This window comes from Watersipora subatra, chromosome 1, assembly GCF_963576615.1.
Source record: "Watersipora subatra chromosome 1, tzWatSuba1.1, whole genome shotgun sequence".
In the NCBI taxonomy this organism is placed as follows: domain Eukaryota; kingdom Metazoa; phylum Bryozoa; class Gymnolaemata; order Cheilostomatida; family Watersiporidae; genus Watersipora; species Watersipora subatra.
This window is the reverse complement of record NC_088708.1, coordinates 61,878,585-61,903,011: the sequence shown is the minus strand read 5'-3', so window position 1 is coordinate 61,903,011 and position 24,427 is coordinate 61,878,585. Positions and strand designations below refer to the sequence as shown.

General features: G+C 34.2%; 1 protein-coding gene across 1 annotated transcript; it reads left to right on the top strand.

Annotated features, from left to right (window-relative positions):
* The first annotated feature begins 4,006 nt into the window (after nucleotides 1–4,006).
* LOC137389995 (receptor-type tyrosine-protein phosphatase kappa-like) lies at nucleotides 4,007–24,297 on the top strand. Its single transcript, XM_068076209.1, has 16 exons — nucleotides 4,007–4,102; nucleotides 7,783–7,895; nucleotides 9,493–9,691; nucleotides 10,443–10,555; nucleotides 12,987–13,182; nucleotides 15,445–15,816; nucleotides 16,055–16,175; nucleotides 16,746–16,807; nucleotides 17,370–17,566; nucleotides 17,910–17,994; nucleotides 19,140–19,213; nucleotides 19,712–19,748; nucleotides 20,612–20,709; nucleotides 22,237–22,368; nucleotides 23,386–23,525; nucleotides 23,722–24,297. Exons 1-16 carry the CDS (start codon nucleotides 4,096–4,098, stop codon nucleotides 23,897–23,899), a joined length of 2,124 nt encoding a protein of 707 aa, XP_067932310.1. The 5' UTR covers nucleotides 4,007–4,095; the 3' UTR covers nucleotides 23,900–24,297.
* Nucleotides 24,298–24,427: the final 130 nt, after the last annotated feature.

Sequence of the window (24,427 nt, the reverse complement as noted above, 5' to 3'; positions counted from 1 at the left end):
GGAATCGAACCATGACATTTGTATTCAAAGTCAAGCTGGCTACCATCTGTTCGACTCGATCACCAATCCTAATTTAGGAATAACTGTGGAGATGCGTGTTACTTATTATACGTGGTGGATAAAACTTCCAGCGTGCTAGTATTTAATAATTCGGCTTGTCTACGTGCTAATAGATAACATGACATGTGCAAATACATTCTATAAGGTAATTTACTCACACAGTAACTTATCAAGTACTTAGTACACAAACACTCTGATATACAGTGGTCAGGACCCCTTCATAAGACATTAATTCATTCCGTTATTGGCATCTTAAGACGAATATGTCATATAGAGGGGTATAGAAACCCATAGCAATTATTTAATGCAAATACCCCTTGGTGAAAAGACATCAAAAATTGATATACGTACTGTATATATTAAAAATTAGTAACAAAATAGTATATTAACCTTAGTAACTATAGTTACCTACAGTAACTTTGGTGTATTTAGGGGTTATGAACTGCTTATGATTGTGATTCTTACTTCTTCTTTCAACTTCGTTATCAATCTGAAGACTTGTGACTAACGAATTAAAGTTATATAGGTAGTTATATACAGTAGTTATATTCATATAATGAATTAAAATTTATAATAGATATTATATTAAACACTAAAATGCACAAAAATCTTTCACTTACTTTTCAATAATTTTAGTATATTGCAATGTCAAGCACTTATGAAATACAAAGAATGCTGAACTGAGAGAGCAAGTATCATATCTCTTTCAGGCAATGTTGGAAGGATTTCGACGAATAGCATATTGAATTTTTCGTTATTCCGATGTATTCAGCACACCAACCGCCAAATTTGAATTTCGAGAGACATTTTTGTTGATGTCGAATGGCAAAAAATGCTCTTGAGGAGGAAATGAAAAAACATCGTGTTCCACATCGTAAGGCGAAAAAATTGCAAAGCAGGGACGTCATGACCCGGGGGTGTGTTATACATCATTTTTTAAATATGTTTTTATACAATATAGAGCTATTAAAATAATAATTTTCTCAGCTGTATAACTTCTAGTGAACTTTTACAGAATTTGTCTTTTGTAGCAGCTGCGACTATTATAAACCATCTTATATGGCTGTCAAAACTTTGTTGAAGTTAACAAAATACTAGTAATAAGCCATTATTTATGTCATTGTTAAAGTTGTTTATACATGTACAGTTTATGAGAATCATTTTTTTATTACTCATATATGATACTCTATCTTAGTTCTTGGTGCTCCTACGAAACTGTCTGTACAAGCTCGAGACAGTAGCTCAGTCAGGCTGAATTGGATCCCTCCTTTAGGGACAGACCCTACTAATCCCATTACAGAATATGAGGTAACTAACCTTATTTGTCTAAGAATCACTAATGCATTTAATTTATTTGTAAAAATGTTCTTTCTATATATGCCTGTGATCATTTGAAGTTCAGATAATAGCTGCATAAACTAATTCTTTGCTAATGCTCTGTTTTTAGAAGGCCTAAATTTCTAATGAGCCAGTTCCACAGGACCCATTTTGAATATATGTAATCTATTTTGACTGCGCTGTGACTTTGTTTGTTGCTCTTTTGAAGAGACTTTCTTGCCTAAAATGAATTGAGAAAAATCCTTCTAAAAGTACCACCAATTATATTTAATAACCTTTATATTTTGTACATGACTCATACTCATATATAGTCTGATCTGGTTCTTTGGTCATCTTTCAAATACCGAAAAGGCTCATTTTGAACCCTAGACACTCTACTAACTAATAAGTCTGTAAGGCTCTGATAGTGGTATTCATCATCAGGCTGCTCTTCTTTGTGTCATTTTACTGGAACTACACTTAATCTTATTCTGTCTGTGTTTATCATCTATCTCCAAGCAAGTCTGCTGGGTTGACTGGGTAAAGTCTTTGTTACAATTTTTGTAGTCACTTTTCTTAGCGGATTTGCATGCTGCTGCAGAGTGTGTCAAGACTGCAGACTCAAAGTAAAATATTTATTTTATAAACTATGGAAAAGCTCTTTTACTTGATAAAAATATGATGTTGTTAACCAATTAATTTGTCAGTGCAGCTATATTATCATTAGACCTGAGGTGCCCCCATAGTTTACCCATGAATACATCGAATTAATTAGAAGTTCGACTAGCCATACCCTTAAAACATGCTAATTACAGTAAACCAAAGGAACACCATTGAAACATGAAACATGCTGAATGAAGTAAGCATCGATTATTAGTCAAGGGAACACTGACACAATCTCAATAAAGCGTACTTCATGAGGCTTTTGGTTCTCACAAGTTGTTCGGATTACGAAGATCTCTCCAACATAAATAAGTTTTTAGCATTTTAATTGATTTTTGTAGAAGATGTGAGAAACATGTAAAATTTAGAATTCATGTCTCCTATCAGAGGTTCACAATTTTTTGAGCTCACCGCTTGAAAACTCTAAATGTAAAAATGATGAATTTTGCATGATTATGGTAATATGGTCTTTTGATTGTGTGTTATGGATTATTGTATTAGATTATATCTTGATAGTTGTGTGTATCAGCAGTGGAACTGAAAGTTTGTATTTAGTCAGGATGAACTCAAAATTAATATTTATACCCCTTTGTGGCGATGCAGGAACAAGGCACAGTCAAACTACTTTTGTTTTTAAAAAGCTGTTGAAATCGAAATTTAGCAAAAGCTTTTACAACACTGCTTAAAGCTTTATCCATTGTTAAGCTTTTTAAGTTGTACGTCATGATTGGAACACCATTGACTGACTTGATGTTTTATTTTTCTTTTTTGCAGTACTATCTATCGTAAAACTTATTTGAATGTCACCTTTATTTGAACATCACCTCTAATACAACACCTCTATAGAAGAAAGGCTGAAAAATACAGTTCCACCCTTTAAATGAATGCCACCTCTATTCACCTGCCACTTTGACATTCTTCAATCTTTATGAACCCATAATAGAGCCCATCTGCTACAAATTGTACAGCCTTAATGTACACATTAGCTATGCTTTATGATTTACCCTTATAATCTTTATTACAGATATTATGCACTGTCAAGAACGGTACATATAACTCATCAGCTAAATCTAAATCCTTTCGATCAAGCCGACCTCCAACAACCCTAACACCACTCTCCTCTCAAGTTCAGTATAAGTGCTATGTAAAAGTATCTTTACCACATGATTCGAACAGATGGTCTAATTATACCGATTTTTGGACCAAACCAGCTGGTAAGTGCACCACACTTCATTTATGGCTTCCAATCTAACTTTTTGTTAAAAGCTCTTGTAGACCACAAACTATTAATAGCAATACTGGTGTGTGATGGTAACTCTTGTGTAGCGTGGTACTGCCTATACATGGCATAGCTAAAATAGTGTTTGCTAACTCTCTCTCAAACTGGCTGCACTGATTTGCTTTATGAACTACTTTGCTTTGTGCGGACTCATTGCTCCCTGATGCAGCTATATATGCAGAAAATATAATAGCATTTATAATCAGTAAGATTTAGCTGCTGACTTGGCTGATGCTGGAAAAAAGCAGGAGAATATTTTTGTAGTGTGTAAAACAAAGTATACTGAAAAAATTTGAGGGCTTTACATGATGAGTGACATAAGGTGGCAACACAAAGCACTTTTAAAACTTGTAAATATAACTGCTCACTTTGTTTTTCTTTTAACTACTTTTCTGGTTAATTAATCACCTTTTTGTTCTAGAAATTAGGTGGAACTTTTCTAAGGAGAACTCTGAAGTTATTGAGAGGCTAGTAACTCTAACCTTACCAACACCTCTTCAACCCGACTCACTAGCAGGATATGAGAGTTTGTTAATAGCTGCTCAGATGTCTTCTAGCATTAGTAGTAAACTTACCAGCTCTGAAATTGGGACCCGCGATGACTCATATATCACGGCGGAGCTTCCTGTTCGTAAACTCTCTGATAAGTTCACAGTTGGAGACAGCATTACATATGGTGGATATGTGAACAGACCTCTACACATGGGCAACTACACATTCTACATTGGACTGAAACCATTTACTGAGGAGGTGTTTGATTTTACTTCATCTCTCAAATGGCAGGTAGAGATAGGTTAGTATGCATATAGGATATTGTCATTGCTATGACTAGTTCTGGTTCTATTATAAACTTACACTTTTCATGATAATTGTTGTCATTAATTATAACCCAGCTTGTACACATTCTTTTGGATAACATAAGGTAGGTAAACACATTTAGTCATAGTAATATTTAAATCAGTCTATACACAGACTTTTCAGCATATGAATTTGTATATATTCATTACCTACAAAGAAACATTTATCTGTTTACTAAATATTGTTTAGAACCCAATGATCGATCACATAAACCGAATTTATGAACCTAATTACTTTCACTACTGATTATTGTTAAACAGGTTCAGATACGGAGTACTCGCTGCTGCCATTACAAACAATCTCATTGCAATGTTGTTATTGTTGAAAACTAATAACTGTGCAGTTTTTAAAGCTGTAGCAGCTATGTCTATGTATTTATATTTCAATTTAATATAATATTGTTTGACGTGTATGGAAAGTTGTGCACATCTAACATTGTTTCAATTTGTTCTAGTTAAGTAATTATCTTTTCTTGTAACCAAAAAATATTTAAAACAGCTTATAAACTGTATGAGGTAAAGTAGTTGCTATTAGCTAAGTTTCATTACCCAATGACTTTGAGTAACTTAGCATATCAATATTAAAGGTTGACTTGCAATAAAATTCACATTACAGTTATTTGGTATCAAAAGATTCACCATGTCTTACTCTGTTGTGTTGTTGGTGCTAAATATGTGTAAATGTGATTACAAGCTCTTAAAAGCTAAAAAACGAACAGTTAATCGCAGCCACACGAGACCGCCGTAGTTTGGATTCTCTTTCCAAAACGGCTCAAATGTGACGTAGTTGTGAGAGATGGTTTCTGTTTACACTTTCATGCAACCTTATTCGTCGAAATATTTTCCCAAAGATACTTCACGCATTCAATAAAACCATGTCTATTGTTCTTACGCGTCTGTTTTATCGTCAATGTAATGCTGTCACTTTTAGCCGTGATATCTTATAACTTACCGTAAAAATTCATTTAATTTTTTAACCTTACCTCGAAGGAGTACATATCATTGTCTGATAATCATGACGAGCCTATTGGTCACCTGTGATAATCGAAAAGTGCTGCAAAAATTATTTGCGAAGTATTGGGTCACATGATCAGATTACGACTTGCCGATTAGACCAGACCGAAACAAAACTGTAAAATAGCGAGCATCTATATTTGATACAGGGTCTTCAGTAAAACCCGAAGTGTTTGTCATAAACTAGTGCTACGATAAGTTATATATGGAGCTTTTTATTGGCCTTTCAATTCACGTGAGAACATACATGTATGTGACAAGACAATAACCAAATTTCATGGCTACGTCATCGAAATAAATAGATTCCAATATACGGCGGCTTTTCGTTTTTGAGCTTTTAAGAGCTTGTAATCACATTTCCACATATTTGGCACTTACAACACAACAGAGTAATACATGGTGAATATTTTGTTACCAAATAGCTGTAATGTGAATTTTGTTGCAAGTCAACCTTTAAGTAATTATCTTTTCTTTGTAACCAAAAAGTATGATGCTATGGGTAATATATCTTTACTGCATTGATTTCTTTTTAGGCATTTAACGATTTTTGAATAAGCCTATAAGTAATACAAAAAAGTAAAACAAAAGCTTTTCTAGTTTGAACCAATTTAGTAAAATACAAAAGCTGATTTTTTCCACTTTTAACGGCATTTATTTTGGTCTATTACCCCATGTACAATTACAAAAGTTAGTCAAGGGAAATTGAGTGACATTTGAGTTTTATTTAATTTTAAAGGAAGAATATTACGGGCATCTTATATTATTTTTAACACTTAAACACACATAATACAAAGTAGCCATTTTGTGAAACCTTTACTGTACCCATAGCTTTTATATATGTTCCTACATTGTTTATGGACTCTTCAGTAGATGATTGTCAGGTTTTCCTAGTCAGATAATTAGGCGTTCTTGTTTCTTTTCATGTTTTTATATCCCGGTGCTATAGCTCTATATTTTAATGCATATTTAATGTTTTGTTTCAAGTTGAACATAAAATATTACGATAGAAATTGTGAAGAAAATTTTGATCTATTATAGATGGGCAGTAGGTTCTTGCTCAATAAAATTACTCATTGTTAAGAGACTTTCAGTTGTGTTTTGATAGTCAACAAACTGAATGACTGCTACTGTCCTTTCAATTCATAAGCTTTTGTAGTTAATGGATGACAAATACTTTACCCTACGTATATTTGATTCATTGAAATGAGTGGTTCTCATTAGACTGGTTAAAATTTCCATTATAATTCATTTTATCTAAACTCAGCTTCATTTGAGATTCGTTTAAAGATACTCTTGGATTAATCGTAACTAAAAAGTGACTTTCACATCAATGTGAAATGATTAGGATTGATAAAATGCTCTATGGATGTCAAAGCTGTTTATTTTTGCATAATAATAGCAGTTGTTTTAAATGTTCCAACATTTTGCTAAATTCTGTATGTGAAATTAATAAGGCGGCTAAATCGTTGGCCAGTATGGTGCTTGAATCCATGCCATTCAGATTAATAGACTAATGCTCTAACCAACTGAGCTAATAGACCACGTTATAACATCTTCTGAAGCCTTAGAATAATTGTGCCAATCAGGGTTTTTCCAGCTGGGGCAAAGGGGCAGACCATCCCGACCATTTTTGACCTGTCCTTGCTGGTTGCTTTTGAGACAAATGATGAGGTTTTTTGATTGGAGGAGCTAAAATAAAACTATTTAAATAAATTTATTCAGAGTTCATTAGCTTCCGCGCTGCTGCTGCAAATTTCAATTTCACTGTTTTACCCATGTCACATTTTTTTGGGTTTCTGATTTCATCTTCACTGTCTTCTAACGTAAAATCTTTTCCATTGCTGAACTAGTTTGTATCAGCATCAAAATTGTATTTGTAGCAAAGCTGGTATTTAATATGGCCTTGTCGATTGGTTTCACGGAAACTAAGGCGATGTGTTATAAATGGGCACTTCATGCGCATGCAAGTAACTTGCTGTAATGACAACTTGTAAACTATCTAAAGGTTTATATATTCTCGAATTTTTTGGAATTGTCTTGAAGGCGCGAGAGGACAACGCCAAAATTCTGCCCCGGCCTAAACTTTCCTCCTCTAGATCGTAATTTTCAGTTGAAAACCGTGGTGCCAATTTATATTTGGTATGCTTTGTGACAGATGAAGCAAATTGAAGAACAGACAGACAGACAATAGCAAATAAAAATGTAGATATGTGAGTGACAGCTGATCAATGTCAGCACTAGGTTTAAAATTGTGACTGTTTTGCCTCTTTTCCCCGAAGTAGTTAGTATGATAAGGTTGACAACTGTTTACTTGTATGTCGTGGAAAGTATTCTCAGCTTTTCATGAAGATTTGTTTGAAGCAAAACTATATTCTTTAAAAGTAATGTCAGTTTCTGACAATTATATGAATAAGACCAAATTTATGAATCATGTTAACAGTTGAGCATTTATTAATAGCAAAGCTAGAATGATTGTAGCATTTTTTTTAAATTCTTCGAGTTCCAAGTTGAAAATAATTTCAGTATAGTTTAAACTTGCTTTAAAACTCAATAAATAAGCACTGCACTGATCATCTTATTATTCTACTATAGTGCCAGCTGGACCTACCAAACTGTCTGTGCATACTAGGAATAGCACAACAGCACTATTAACATGGACAGCTCCGACATGGACAGATGTTGACCATCTAATCATAAGTTATCAGGTAATAACCTCAATAATAAATTGTCTTCATTGATATCTTTCTTTGATTGTTTCTACAAATGTAACCAATATTATTCATGGATATATACTTTGTAGAAGTTGTCTTTTCTTGCATTTTTGTGGACCATTATTCACGGAGGAACACATTGGCAAATAAATTAATCTATGAATCCAGCAAGCAATAGAGTGCAAAATCTTCACATGCGGATAGCACGTTTTCAACTTTTTATATGACATTTTTATTCTATATGTAAACATATCTGCAAATCAAAACATATACATACCGAAATGATGTCTGTAGTAAATCAGAATCATCATTGTCATATATTCCATATTATCATATCATTTTCAAAATACCAACAACTCTAACTATTAATGGATTTTAATGATTTGCGGTATAATTTGTCTACCATCAAATTTGCAAATTTTTAAATTCATCGAATAATATTATCTCGTCGGGTATTTCAATGTTAAAAAAATATGTACATTAACAAAATATTTTCTGTCAACTGTTGCTGTCAGAAGAATTTATTAGCTCAAGTATATAATATAAGCACAATCATAACTTGAGGTTTTTGTTTCAGCTGCTTGAAAATATAGCTACTAGTAAATGTCACATGTTTTTATGTTATGGAACAAATTCTCACATTTTACATTTAACAACTTGAAAAATGACAAATAATCTATGAATAAATCTCAAAGTTTGCGTAAGTGTGACTCGGTTTGTCTAGCTATAACTATTAAAATCTTGGTATGAAGAATCTGTAGCGCAAAAGATTTGGTCTTGGAACCTCCCGTTCCCTAGACGATACACTAAACCCGTGAGCTATGCAAGATTCATGGATTCCTTGAGTTATATATGTCGCTATGTCGATGTGAAATGTCATTTTATGCTTGCTCTCACGACTCTTATTAGTAAGTTTAGCAATAGGTGGTTACCAACTTACTCAAATTAGCCATTGGCAATGTGCCAGGCTAATGACAAGTGGCAGGCAACTACATTACTTGTCACTGTTTATAAGCTGATTTTTAATACCCTTGCAACGCTGGGCATTCCGCTAGTTTTATATACAAAGGAGTTTGCTAGCTTTCAAGTTTCGTATTGTATTAGTTTTAAAAAAGACTCACATATTTGTAGTCATTCACATGATATTCTGAATGGTAAGATGTTATAGAAAGCTGGATCAACAAATTTTCCTCCATATTTTTTATGATCTTTGGTATAATAAACATCATTAAATAGAGACTATTTTTAGACGAATAATTTAAGTGTGAGTTTTCCCTTTTCGGCTGGGTCAACCATATGCCATGACATTTGTTAAACATATTTTGCATACTTTTTTACTAACAGCCATTTGATTAATCTATCATGAGCTTGATAAATTGATCTAGCCTTTTTAGTGATGGCCTTGACCTTTTTATCTTGTAGGTATTTCCCACTATGATTCTAGTCTACATATTTATTTACTTTTTGATGTTTCATTTTTCATTATTGTTGTGTACCAATAATTAGTTCATTCTTATTGCTGTATATATACACAACTAATGTATACATAGCCCATGTATTACATTATATATGTATTCACATTGCGTTGCAGGTAAAATGTGACATTCTCAACAACACATACAATCCTTCAGAGACAAGATATTCTCTTCCTTATTTTAACACCAGTCTACCCTCAATAACTCTCACATCACTCAAACCTCAAGTACAGTATGGATGCTGTGTACAGGCTATTTTATCACAGGGATATGGAAAACCATCTATACCTATCACCTTCTGGACTAAACCAGCAGGTAAGCTTGTAGTTAGCTGTGTCAGTTATGCATCTGTTGATATTATATATTAGCTCCTGTAGTGCTATAGGTTGTAGTCTAAATATTCTTAGAGACTAATAGAGAAAAGTTTAGATTAGGAAATGCTATTTTTAAGTAATCACGGTTTTTGTTTTAGAAGTTGAGTGGAGTTTCTCCGAGGAGCTGGTAGTTAATGACCAGCTAGTAACCTTAACTTTACCAAATGTTACTTACCCTTACTTACTATCAGGATATGAGAGTTTGTTAATAGCTGCTCAGATGTCTTCTGACATCAGTAGTGAACTTACTAGCACTGACATAGAGACCAGTGTTAAACTCTTATGAAATACATATTGAAATAAATAATGTACATCAGTATACATGTAATATTGGCAATAACCCAGATGCAAACATGAAGAGTGTGCGCATACAATTCCGCCTTAACAATCGTTTTGTGCTATTTTTATATCTTTTCTTTCATTTTAGGCTCTGCCCCTTTTCTTTTGTTCTGCATTCGGTTGTCTATTACGGTCTTGTCGGTCATCTCGGTGAACGAGCCTTTTCCTGTGGCTGGAAAGCCCGGCTCTGTGATCGTGGTGGTCAGAAGGTTGATCGCTACGGCTCTGGTCACAGGGCTCTGCCATAACTATGCTATGGGAAGAATTTTAAACATTCCATTAGCGAACCCCTTATAAAACTTATTTGTACACTTATGAGGACTGTCATTTTTGCTATTTTTTGTGTTCTCTAGTCTCTACAGAACCTGTGATAGCACCTGTAACACTAAGAAGTTCTGACTCAGTACTAATGGAGTGGACCAAACCCGATCGGCTAAATAATAAATCTTATGTCCATGGCTATGAGGTAGAGTCATTCTTTACATTATCATACATGTAGGTCTCTCAGTATTTATTCATCTGAACATGTTTTATATGAATTTACTCTCACCGCTTTAAATTTGTCATTTACCTGTCTTAAACCATCTTATAATCTGTAAACTCCTGCTGATTAATCGAATAAAAAAATCTTATTTTATATCTTATATAAATTTTATCACGTGTCTCATGAGTGCAGATTAACACCATTCCATTGGATTTGGCCAGATCTAATACGATTGAAATAGTTTTTTTCAATGTGCCTCTGAATGTTTGCCCTGCTCAGTTTCTCAAACAATGACTCATAATTCACAGTTTTTTATGGACTCCTACTTTTTGGCTCTCATATGCGTAAACTGTGTTGCTGCAACACACAATTTGTTTCAGATGTAAATTTTAGTTTAAAGGTTTACTTGCAACAAAATTCACATTACAGTTATTAGGTATCAAAAGGTCCACCATGTCTTACTTTGCTGTGTTGTAGGTGCAAAATATGTGGAAATGTGATTACAAGCTCCTAAAAGCTAATAAACAAACAGTTAATCGCAGCCATCACGAAAACGCCTAAGCCTGGAATCTCTTTATTTCGATGACGTACTCAAACATTGTGGTTATTGTCTTGACACGTGATATTATCACGTGAAACTAAAGGTCAATAAAAGCCTCAATATAAAACGTCTCATAGCAGTTGTTTATGACAAACACTTCGGGTTCTACCGAAAAGCTCTTATCAAATATAGATGCTCGCTACTTTACAGTTTCGTTTCAGCCTGATCTAATCATCTAGTCGTAATCTGATCATGTGACCCATACTTCCTGCCAAATGGGGCGAACAATTTCTGCAGCATTTTTCGACTATCACAGGTGACCAACAGGCTCATCATGTTAATCAGAGGATGATATGCACTCCTTCCATCCAGGGTTAAAAATTAAACAAATTTTTTTGGTAGGTTTTAATATATCAGTGCTCAAAGTGACAGCATTACATTAGACGCGTAAGGACCATAGACATGGTTTTATTGATATATTGAAATATATATATACAGTCAAATATGGATAAGTCGCCCTCGGATAGCTCGAACACATGGTTAACTCGAATGGTTTTGTTTGGTCCGTTCCTACGCAATGATAAATTGCTTCAGATAACTCGACCTCAACTTCGTTAACTCGAACAGTTTTTTTACCAAAGGCGACCGAGACGGTTGTTATCGCTTTAGAATATCACTTTATTCCAAGCCATAGAGATAGACCTCAACTTTTAGTAGTTCGTAGGCTTTGTTATTACCATCATCGGTAAAATATTTGTCAACAAGTTTTCTAAAGGTTAGGTGAAATTTGATTTTTATCAAACATCCCCTTAGTGATGGTCCTTCGAAGGCAAGGAAAAGCAAGGTAACCTTCGCATAAACTTCAAACAAAATTGGCAAAATTGATCTTGGTTAAAACACTCAAAAGAAATAGATATCTTTTTTTCTGAGCATCTCAACAGCGATCAAGTTTTGCCAATTTTTATCTGAAAACGTCCTGGCAGTCACATCACATAAAACAACAAACAAATCTCAAGTGATAGGAAAATCTCTATACTTTCTAATAAAAAATTTTTAAACTTCACAGTAGAAGCATTTAATTTGAAGCAAGCCATTTATGCTTTTGATTCATATATAGTTTGTATATGTACATGTATCTACTAATAAATACATGGACTTGTGACAGTGCTCTGATTACTTGAACGCTCTGGTAACTCGAACACTTTCACTCGGTTCCATGAAGTTTTAGCTATCAATGTTTGACTGTATATTGAAAAATTTCGACGAATGAGGTTGCATGAAAGTGTAAACAGAAGCCATCAAGTTCAACTATGTCCCATTTGACCCGCTTTGGAAAAGGATTCCAATCTACAGCGTTTTTGGGATGGCTGCGATTAACTTCGTTTTTGAGCTTTTAAGAGCATGTAATCCCATTTTCACATATCTTGCACTTACAACACAGCAGATGAAGACATGGTGAATATTTTAATACCAAATAACTGTAACATGAATTTTGTTGCAAGCCAACCTTTAAAGTTTTCAAGCTAGCGCGAGTTTGCATGATGCGCATCATCTGTTTATTACTGCAAAAACTTACTTTACCTACTGTATATTGCTAGTCTAGAACAATACTTCTATTTACCAGGTCAGGTTAAGTTTTTTTACTGTAGGCTGGTTATTCAATAAATTTTGATCAGTTGTGAAAGAAAATTATAAGTTCATCAATACTTGACCTAAGTAGAAGAAATGCTCACCTTGCTCGCAGTGTTAGCATATTATTTTTAAAATAGAGATAGAAACCTAAGGTTGTTTTCAAGTGTTACTCTTGTTGCATGCTTTCCGCTAAAATTAGCCCTACTTCTCCATGTGTGAGTTTGGTAATATATTTGACAGATTTCATGTTTCATCAGAAACAGTACATACAATCCTGCTGCTAACAGTGCGAGTTCGTATGTGACTGGAAATAACTTGTCAGCAAATGTCACATCACTATCTCCTCAAGTTCAGTACAGTTGTCAAGTGAGAGCACATTTGTCAAATGGATATGGACAGTGGTCTGAGTATACTGTCTTTTGGACTAAACCAGCAGGTAAAATTTACTATGTACTTCATTTCATATATGAAACAATATTACATAATTTTACACAAAAATGCTTTTCATGCAGTTTTTAACATTAAGTAACTTGAATGCATGTACACTCCTACATTGTGTAATGGTCGCCAGGGCAGCTGCCTTCAAAGCTGCTCCCGGTCGATTACCACCTTTTACTATCGATTATGCTGACTACCAAGTCCACTTATGCAGTCCGGACAATGACCCTACTAATCTAACGTAGTTTGGTTCTGTGTCCTTGAAACAGATAACGGGCCAAGTCCAAGCAGTTTCCGGGTAATCAGGTTCAGTGAATCAGACTGTTTGTTGCAACTAAAATATGTATATTTATTGTACCAAGGTACAAAACACAACTGCCCTCCATAGAATTTGGGCTCCTTATATCTACAGTCAACACTTGGTAAAACTCTGGTAAAACTTGCCCCGACACAGATAAAACTAACTAGAAGCTGTGCCAACCATAGTTCATGTTTTGGGTAAAGCACAGTACTACCGGTAATATGATATACAAAAAGTAAAGTCTATATAACTTTTGAGCACAATTTAACATCAATACACTCAATATACTACTGTTATAGTCAAACAAAATACAACACAATTCAAGCACTAAAACGAAACTGTCATCGTTTGTTCTTTGACTCTGGTTCTTTTTCTTAAATCAGCAGCTATCAGAGTCCACTACAATTGTATATGCATTACAAGACTGTATATTCTTATATCAGCAGCTATCAGAGTCCACTACAATTGTATATGCATTACAAGACTGTATATTCTTATATCAGCAGCTATCAGAGTCCACTACAATTGTATATGCATTACAAGACTGTATATTCTTTTTTCCTACAATAAACCTTTACCATTTCTAACAAAGAAGATTTTGGTGCAAAGGCACATTTAGTGCGTTAGCTAGCTCAGCTTGGGTCTTTAGTCAAAGGCATAGGTGGTACAAGCTTTGACACTGGTTTGTCAGATTTGATGCTTACCCGCCTTTGTGCGTACTATAAAGTTCCCATCCAATGAGACATGCTCTGATGGCCATTGTCCTGGATAAAGCACCTTCTAACAATAGATTCGCTATTCAGGGGCGGATCTAGGAAAAAAAGTGTGTGGTGCAAAATTTGTGTAATATATCTAGAGTGGGAGGATATGCGCGCCGCGACCCCTTTACCTGGTCCCGCGCTAGCGGAACTTTTTGAAATTTAGGCATCTTAGAATGAAGGATAGGTTTGTTTGAGCCCAAAAAATTGTAATCATTTATATGCAGCAAACAACAAGTTTAGAGGTAAAATTTGACATTAGATATGATTAACTAAATTGGTGTTTTATAATGCTCCTTATACTATGTATATCAAGATTATATGTAAACAGAAAGTTAACAAACATTCATGCAATAAAATAAAATCAAGACAAAATCAATCACAAAACCTCAACAGCCATTTGGTTTGGCTGTGCAGAAATAAGCCATCATTTCTGCAAACCACCATAAAAAATGTTTTGTAGTATTAGCTACATAACAATGCTATTATAAAACAGACATATTGGGGCATACTTTTTTGAATTGTTGTTTTGTTGTCAAAAAAAATGATCCAAAGTTCGTTCGTGACCTTTCTTTGAGACATTTTGTTTTTAAAGTTGCTTGTAGTACTTCTTTCGAAAAAGTTGTGGCTCAATTAGGGATGTTTATTGGGACCACTCTCATTTGTTTATAAGCTAAACAAATTCAGGTCAATGTTATTAAAACTGGTTCGTTATAACGAGCTCTACTAAGCCGTTTTTGTTCATTTCCTCCCAAAGCAAATTCTCAGTGAAATGAATTGTAATTTACTCAATTTTTGATGGATTTTAAATCTTTTTTTTTTAATTTTGCCATATTTATGGTGGTGCATTTGCACGATGTGCGCAACAGTAGATCCGCCCCTGCTATCCAAAGCATAAATAGAGTTAAATTGTTTACTTTTCTGTTGAACCAGTTGATGCTATCTAGGCAAGCCAGTCTGATTGACCTGTTTAAGCAAAAAATTTGCTACTCAGTTCATCACATGATAGCCAGTATGACCACACAAAATACGTTACATCTATCTGTTGAAATTTTCTGATCTGAAAACACAAAACTGATTTAGAGTGTGCACTGATTTACATACTTCAAATCTTGTTGTTAGTTTTTCAGATCCGTGTAAAAATACTATACACAGAGCTCTCACATATTTTATCAGGTGTCGGGACATCTTATAATTTTAGCAATTGATTGGAGCTTCTCTGAGCAAAAGCCAGTAGTTAATGACACACTAGTAACTCTAACCCTACCAACACCTCTCAACCGCCAATCACCTCCAGGATATGAGAGTTTGCTAATAGCTGTTCAGAAGAAATCCAGGGTCAAAAGGGAGCTAAGCAGTGCTGACATAGAGACCAATGAGGACTACTACATTACAGCAGAGTTACCCGTTTCAAGCTTGTCCAATATATTCACAATAGGAGACAAATATACATATGGCAGCTACTTGAACAAGCCTTTACAGTTTGGCAACTATGCATTCTATATTGGATTAAAACCAGTTACTGAAGAGGTAGTTGATTTTACTACATCTCCCTACTGGCAGATTGAAATAGGTGGGTATTTACCTTTGGTATAAGTAACTACATGCAATACTGTGCTATCAACAGTCAGCAGCAGTGTGCAGGAATGTGTTACAGCTGCATCAACTATTCCGTACAGTTTCTAGAACTTTTCTTGCATCAGTCTTTAAGAGGTTTGCATCAAGAGAGTAGATCTTACAGAAGCCAGTTTTTGCTTTAGATGTAAACAAGTATCATTATCAGGTTGTTATAATTTGTTGTTAATTTTTAGTGGCTCCAACTGGAAATCCATTTCAAAGTGCAGTTCTCGTTGGAGGCACAGGCGGAGGTCTTGCCATTACTCTACTTATTGCTTTCGTTCTAGTTGTTTTGCTTCTCCGGAAGCGCTCAAGGTAGGTTGATTAATCTGATAGAAAATGATAAGTTTTCTCTACTCTTCATTTGATATTCATTTTTGAGATGTATACCAGTTTTCACATGTTGTTGTAATACTTGTTTACATGCTACATTAAACCACCCTACTGCCTCTGCTTCGGTCAAAAATGAATTGTAAACTATTGGTGTTGCTGTGTATCTGATTATGATGGTATTACACAATAGTCACTGTGTGTCAGCGCTGCTGTGTATCTGATGGAATTACACAATAGGCACTGTGTTTCAGCGCTGCTTTGTATCTGATGGTATTACACAATAGGCACTTTGTGTCAGCGCTGCTTTGTATCTGATGGTATTCCACAATAGGCACTGTGTGTCAGCGCTGCTTTGTATCTGATGGTATTACACAATAGGCACTGTATGTCAGTGCTGTTGTACATAAACATGATGTGCATGTGATGTTGGCAAAATGTGTGATGCATTCAAACTATAATGCAACCCTCATTAACGTCAATCTATTATTATTATATTTATTTAATCAACTAGCTGCAATTTTATCAAACTTTTGCTGTTTTATATTATATTAGGAAAGGAAGTGAAAAAGCAGTTGGGGCGCAACATACTGGTCTAGAAATGAGCTCTGCCAATGGTAAGTGCTGAGTTTCTATTATTACCTGTTGTTACCTGTTATTTATATAATTAGTTTCACTGAAGAATCTTTGTCATTTGTCTTTTATTTTTTATTTATTTCTGGCAATGATGCAGTATCTGACTGAAAAAATAACTATCATAATTTGTGGTAACTCAGTGTTTTCTGCACTGTGGTAATGGTAAAGCAATAGATAAGACCTGTATAACCTGTGTAAATTGTTACTCTTTTGTTAGTTCAAAATTCAGAGTGTTAACCAACTCTTAGGCTTGTGTAGAGTTATTATTTTTAGTCAAGTTGGCGCACAAATGTGTGTTAACAGTCTTCAATCATAGTCTTTATGTGAAAACTCACTTGCCAAAATAACTGACTCTCTGGAGAGATTTGTATTGTGAATACAGAAATGCTTAACACCAATTAGCTGTAAAACAAAGCAATTATTACATTATTGTTTTGAGCGATATATTATTGAGCTCTGAAAGAACTTTTATGGGTATGATATAGCGGATGACCACCTTGATATATGGAACTTCGACTGTTTATTGATTGTACTGTTTTACAGCTATAATGAGGCGGTCCCGCCATATTGAAAAAGAAGCTGCTGAACCTCTACTTCATGCTAATGAGGATCAGAATCTCTATGCCAATGTTGGTTTAGGGACTCCCAATACCCCTGCTATCCTTGTCTCTGAACTTCACCTGATGGTTCAGCAGGCTAAGGAAGACAACCCTGACTCCCCGTTTCAAGATGAATATTCAGTAAGCCGTGTGGGACTTTTATACAAAGTTTTCAAATATACCTCAACATTATAATAAGGATTAATTGATACCTGCCATGTTAATTTCAGATTTTATATGTTGCTTCAAATGTACTTGAGGTTCACAGATGAGTGTAACTCAAAATTATCTCTATCTAGACAACAAAAGAACATATTAAATACATTTACTATACCCCTCTAATGCCAATTTAACTCAACAGCTTGTAATCAAGTCTGATCGAATATATTTTTATTACCAAGAGAGTTTTGCCCATTTGATTTTTATAGGTCATTTCTAAGTTTTTTATCCAAAGTACCGGATTAACACAGGTTTTTTCTTTTAGCAAATAGGCCATCCAAAAATGGCCTGTAACGATGGGAAAAAGACTGAGAATGCGAACAAGAATCGATTTAAAAACATCATGGCACGTGAGTCCATATTTTTTCTTATCCTCTTTGATTACGAAACATGTATATGTGTGATATCATATAGCATTGCTTGAATCCATGATCTTTGTCACCATGGTTTTCCATGGTGGCAATAATATCCCATATTATTGTCACCATGGTTTTCCATGGTGACAATAATATCCAATATTATTGTCACCATGTATCCAAGCTATATATCCAATAGCCAATAATATCCAGGTTCCATTGCGACTACACAGTTTGTAAATATGGGAATACCTTGAGACTTTTGTTGTCTAAAGAAAAGTGAAAAAGTTGCATGTCTTGTATTTAGCACCCTGGTATCGTTGTTAAATAAGTGTGATTCCCATGTGCCACCTGTCATGATTGTGCGAAAAGTATTGAGTAGCCTTGGATACTTTGATGTAGAACGAGACAATGTTTTTCGATGCAATGCTTGTGTGCTTTTCATGTCAAAGGTCTGCTTGAGTTTTTATGTTTGTCGAACAACTGGTTTGCCATTCTTTTCCTCTCACTACCTTCATTCTGTAGCACGCAGTTCAACCTCTACACAATGTTATTTCACAGCTCAGAGATATTTTACAACACCTTAATAAATACTGCAGGCAGTTACACATCACAGTAAAACAAAAGCCGTATCTAAAATTAAATTTATATGTTTTCTTTGTTAATTTACCTTAGAGACATGTGAACAGACGTTTTTTCTCAATGATATGTGACTTTAGAGCTAAATATTCTGCATACTCTATTCTAAATTAAACTTGGTCAAGTTTTAACGAATTATATATCTTTTTTGCTAATTAAATGTTTTTATGCCATATGTTTTTACTAATTTCTTTTTCACTTAAGACATTGTAATAATTCCAAAAATTTCAAAACTTGTATGTTGGAATTACTGCCGGTACGGAACCACATACATGTATTTGCTCATATTTTACATCTTATGTTGGAGACTTCATATGTTGAGGTAATCATTAGTAGAGGTTAGACTGTATATATGCGTACTTGGGTAATCCATAATACTGAGTTGAAATTCTATGAGAACTCTTTTCATATTCACCTTCTATATTTGTTTTGAAGTGTTTAGTCACTCAGGACTCTATCTCTGACATGGTAAAACATCATTATATTGCCATGTGTTACAGCTGACACTACTAGAGTAAAGCTGACTATAGCCAATGACTCAGACACAGATTATATCAACGCTAACTACATTCAGGTATTATGGTAGACTATTAAAGCTCACTATCCTTATATGGCCTTAAAAACTGTACCAAGATAATTTCTGTACTTTCACTGTAACCTTACAGAAACTGTTTAATTCCTTACACAGTTTTCTGTACTCGTTGATTCTGCTTCATCCAGTGCTACTAATACTGCCATTATATCAGATTTCATGATCTGCTCAAGCGTTTTTGATTATCAATGTTTTATATTATATCCTATGTTTTGTCATAAAAAGCCTCCAAAGCTACATTGTCATCTCCTCATGAACTGTAAATAGCAACAGTGAGTGTGAAATATTATAGTTTTAGTATATTTCTGTGATTATTTTTATTTATAAGCCTTTTGATTGGACCCTTTCGAAACGGTGACAGTTTTTCTCTAGAGTTGCGCCCTCCTAACAGTAGAGGTGACATAATTTCTAAATTTGCTTTAAACTATGCCATAGTTTTCTGCTAACTTAATGCTATCAACCATTTCTATATGATTGCAGGATGCCAAGAAGAGAAATAAATTCATAGCATGCCAAGGTACCCTATCAATTTTAAGCAATATAATTCTTTCTCATATATGTTTGCACATATGTCACACATATCATATTTGACATTTTATCTCTTATAAAGCATTCTCATGAACTCAATAATATGATATTGACTCGCATTCATTCTACAGTCAAACCTTCATTTTCGACCATAATACATTCCAAAAGCCTGTTTGAAAAGCGAATTGTTCGAAATAAAAAACTTTTTTTTTCGTATTATTTTGTATATAAACTAAATGTATTGGTTCCATTCATCAAGTGCTTTCTTTTTAATGGCAGCCATAATTACATTGGTGTCCGTATACTATTATATTGTTACCAAGGAGCTAATATAGTGCTAGCCACTATTGTATTGGTGTCCATATACTATTATATTGTTATCAATAAGCTAATGTAGTGCTAGCCACTATTGTATTGGTGTCCACATACTATTATATTGTTACCAATGAGCTAATGTAGTACTAGCCACTATTGTATTGATGACCATATACTATTATATTGTTACCAATGAGTTAATTTAGTGTTAGCCACTATTGTATCGGTATCCATATACTATATTATTGTTGCCATAGAGCTAATGTAGTACTAACCACGTGTTATTTTATTGGTGTCGATGTAGTGTTTTTGTTAACTATGTGATGTCGTAATTCCGCTCACTCTCTATTATTATGTTATCTCAACAGCAGGATATGCAGACAATGACATTTGTTTCTCCTATTTTAGTGATTGGGTTTACACATTTGTCAAACACTTGAATTTAAATGTTGATCAATGTTTCAAAAGCTAGTTTATGTACTTAACTTTAGTAGTTGTTCCTCTTGCATGTATTGGCTTCTCTGGTCATCTTACCAGGTCCAATTGACCAGACTATTGAAGACATGTGGAGGATGATTCATGATACCAATTCTTCTACTATTGTTATGTTGACGAATCCAGTGGAGACCAACAGGGTAAGACAGACAACCTTCAGAATATGCTTTAACTAGATGAATAATTGGCATTGCATGCGTAATAAAAAAGGTTTTTGCACGGAAAATTATTTTTTATTTAACATACAGCATTTGCCATACTAACGTTTATATGAAGGCATTGGAGCTAGCTGACGCCTACTATATTGTCATTTCCACACCACCATGAAGTAAACAAATGGCGCCTTACGCATTTTTTTAAAGTGGTGGCTTCAGTAAACATATCAACCCCCAAAATTCCATACAATGTGTAATATCTCAAAGGACTTGGTTTTTGTATATGAATTTTGTTATATTAAAATATAAATCCTTTAATATTTTGTATCATGAGAAAGGTGTTTTGTGCAGTTCAAAAAATATACAGAAAAAATAAGACAATGGTAAATGTGTTTAAACGTCAAATAATTGGCAGGCAATGACTAGATCAAGTTTTTTCTACTACAATGATTGCAATAAAAATATTTGATACTGAATAAAAATCATGAATATACAAAATGAATTAATAGTAATAATCAGTAGGTAGAAGTGTGAGTATAAAAATGATTACTGTTGCTGTAGAAACTATCCAATAAAATTTTGAATGTAGCGATACTGGTACAAATGTAAAAATGAGGTATCAGAATAAAATACATCACTGAAGCAGGCAAGTGCAACCGATGCTCTTGGAGTGGCCGAGCGAAGAGATAATGTAAATCACAAATTCGTGGAATTTGAAAAAAATTGTGTGAAAGAATACATAAAACAAATTATATTATGGGCTTTTATGATGAACGAGCGTAAAGAACTCGATACTCGTCTGTTTAGGAAAGGAAGTTGTGCATGTTATTGTACTATATCCATATTAGATTAAAAAATGGTAATATTTATACAAACAACCATGTTTTAAATGAAATGGCTATATTTATACAAACAACCATGTTTTAAATGAAACGGCAATATTTATACAAACAACCATGTTTTAAATGAAATGGCAATATTTATACAAACATCCATGTTTTAAATGAAACAGCAATATTTATACAAACAACCATGTTTTAAATGAAACGGCAATATTTATACAAACAACCATGTTTTAAATGAAACTGATTGAAGATAGTTATGAAGAAAACTAGTTTTAATTAAAATAAATAAATTATGTAAAAACTGTAAATAAAGAAAAGAGGCAAAGTTTTGTTCGTAATCAATGATTGTGGCACGCAAGCTAAGATCCAGGAGTGCTAGTATTTTTGCGAGCGCTACACAAGTATGTGTCCAAATAATTTGTGGCACAGCAACCTGGAAGCTCCAAGTTCAAATCCTTGTGATGGTCATTTTTAGTTCCTAAGACTTTATGGCTACAGCTTGACAGACGAACGACAGACAGACACTGATATTTATATATGGACATCTTGATAAAAAGTGAAATAAAACTAAATGAGTGTTTTTTCATAAGTTTTGTTTTGCTGCAATTTAGAGACATAACTTGTGTCAGGTAATTGAGTAAATTAATATTTATTTTTTCTGGAATAGGCCAAATGCTCTATCTACTACCCAGAGGGAGAGATTTCTTGTGAAGTATTTGGGAGGTTTGAGGTGAGGCTGGTGGAAGAACAAAGGTTTGCTGAGTACACCATCAGAAAACTCGAATACACTTTTGGAGAAGTAGGTGCCACCTGTCCATTCCCCTACTACATGTACATCTTAAGTCTGTGTCTCGTAGTGTGTTTGGTCGTTTACTGTTCGCGCTTACATAAATTCTAGCCTAATAATGAATTCCTGATATATTTTTCTCTTCTCATGAAGCCGAGTATATATTGAAATATTTACTTTCTTACAAGCAGCAATAATAATTCCTTTGAAACTCTTTTATTGTTACCACTTTTTGCACAGAATATGTTCAATGAAATGTTTCCAAAATAGAAATATAGGAAATAGCCTAGGAGTAAAAATGAGACTTCTAGGTTGATATACTTAGTTGATTTAGGGTAACATGTTGTCTGGTCCTAGACGACTAATAATTGCACAAGGGTGCAAACTGCTTTATTTTATGTCTATCTCATGTGTCTCTGCCAAAGTTTTTCTTTACGCTATATTTTGTTTGTTATTCTAACCTTTATCATTGTTTCAGCATAACTTACAGCACTTGCTATTTCAAAATGACCAATTGATTAGCGGTGATGTCTTGCCTTTACATAATAAAACTAACAGAAAGATTAGATGAGTCGATAGGTGTATAATGATAACAGTGCAGCCATTTTCATCTTTTACAACTACTGTAGTTATATAGAGCTGCAGTTTGTGAGTTTTTATTCTGGTTACAAGTTCAAACAGGTTAATTTTTCATTTTGTGAATACATTCTAAAGGAAATGGCTCACTGCGACAATACTTATTGAGTACTTGCATGACATTTTAAGGTTGTATAATTATGCACAACGAATATTATTACAACAAAACATTGAAAAGGTAGGTAAAACTGCTTCCAAACTAATCAAATTGAGCTAAATAGATTCAGATGACGGTTACAACAAGGGAAGTCTAAAAGTCTAAAAAAGGTCTCAAGTTCTAGAAGATGACAGAAGATCAGTAGCGTACAGATCATGCTTTTCTCAAAGCAAAATACATTCAACAAGTTGTTTTGGTGTACAACAGCCTAACATGCTGAGCAATTATGTCTTTAGAGAACAAGGACAGTCCGACTTTTTCACTTTACCGCATGGCCTGAACATGGAGTTCCAACTACTGCTGGGTTACTGGACTTCAGGCACAGAGTCAAACAGGAAATGGCTATTAATGCAGGTCCTACAATAGTACACTGCAGGTGAGTACGAGTACTAGTATTTTACTAGTCGTATCCATCCTCAATATCTTCCTGTTCCACCTGCTTCTAAAATAGTTTACGAACTTGATCTGCTTTTAACCTTTTACCCTCAGAATAAAGCATTTAATTGTTTCTAAGGCGCTTTCTGCAATCTTAATATAATCTAATGTAATTCTACTCATATATCTGCTTTTAGTGCAGGTGTTGGACGAACTGGGACATTCATTGCTCTAGATCTGCTGATTGAAGAGGCAATGAACCAACCTAAAAAATCAGAATCAAAAGTGAATGTGGTGACTTGTGTTCATAGAATGAGATTGCAGAGGCCTAAAATGATTAAAACTGTGGTATGGTTTTTCGGAGATCTGAGATGACAACTTTTTTTAGTATGGTTGAAAAACATTTGGGGTAATGTGGGGATATATATTGATCACCTCTGGTCAGTTTCAGCATTAGTACCTGCTTACTTGGTTCAACATTAAGACCAGTTACCTTGTGCAAACCTTCATAAGTGTCCCATTTCATTCCTATCTTTAGGTCTGTAATCACCCAGAATGCCATTCAGACAGCGACATGTCCACCATTTGTAAAATTTGAATGTGCATAAAACACAGTTAGTTGAAGCTCTGAGAGTTTTACAAGCGGTATCAGGTGTCAAGGTTAAGTCAAATTAAAAGTGATTTAGGGTCAAAAAATGATATTTGTTAAAAATAGTTAATTGTCAACTGTTTATCCTATTTGTTATTATAGCTTGGTCAAGTTCAGCAGTAAGCCAGGGAATTTTATGTCAAAATTTATCTAGAATATTTTACGTTTGAGAGATGCTGTTGTATGATTAGTTAGAATGTTCATTTCATTGCCTGTCATGTTTCACTGTTTTAGCATAATTTAATATTTGCATT

Excerpts from the sequence above, each read along its gene's own strand:
- LOC137389995 (XM_068076209.1), top strand. Across the intron at positions 9,692-10,442 it reads CTTCTGGACTAAACCAGCAG|TCTCTACAGAACCTGTGATA; the intron begins GTAAGCTTGTAG and ends TGTGTTCTCTAG. Across the intron at positions 13,183-15,444 it reads CTTTTGGACTAAACCAGCAG|CAATTGATTGGAGCTTCTCT; the intron begins GTAAAATTTACT and ends TTATAATTTTAG.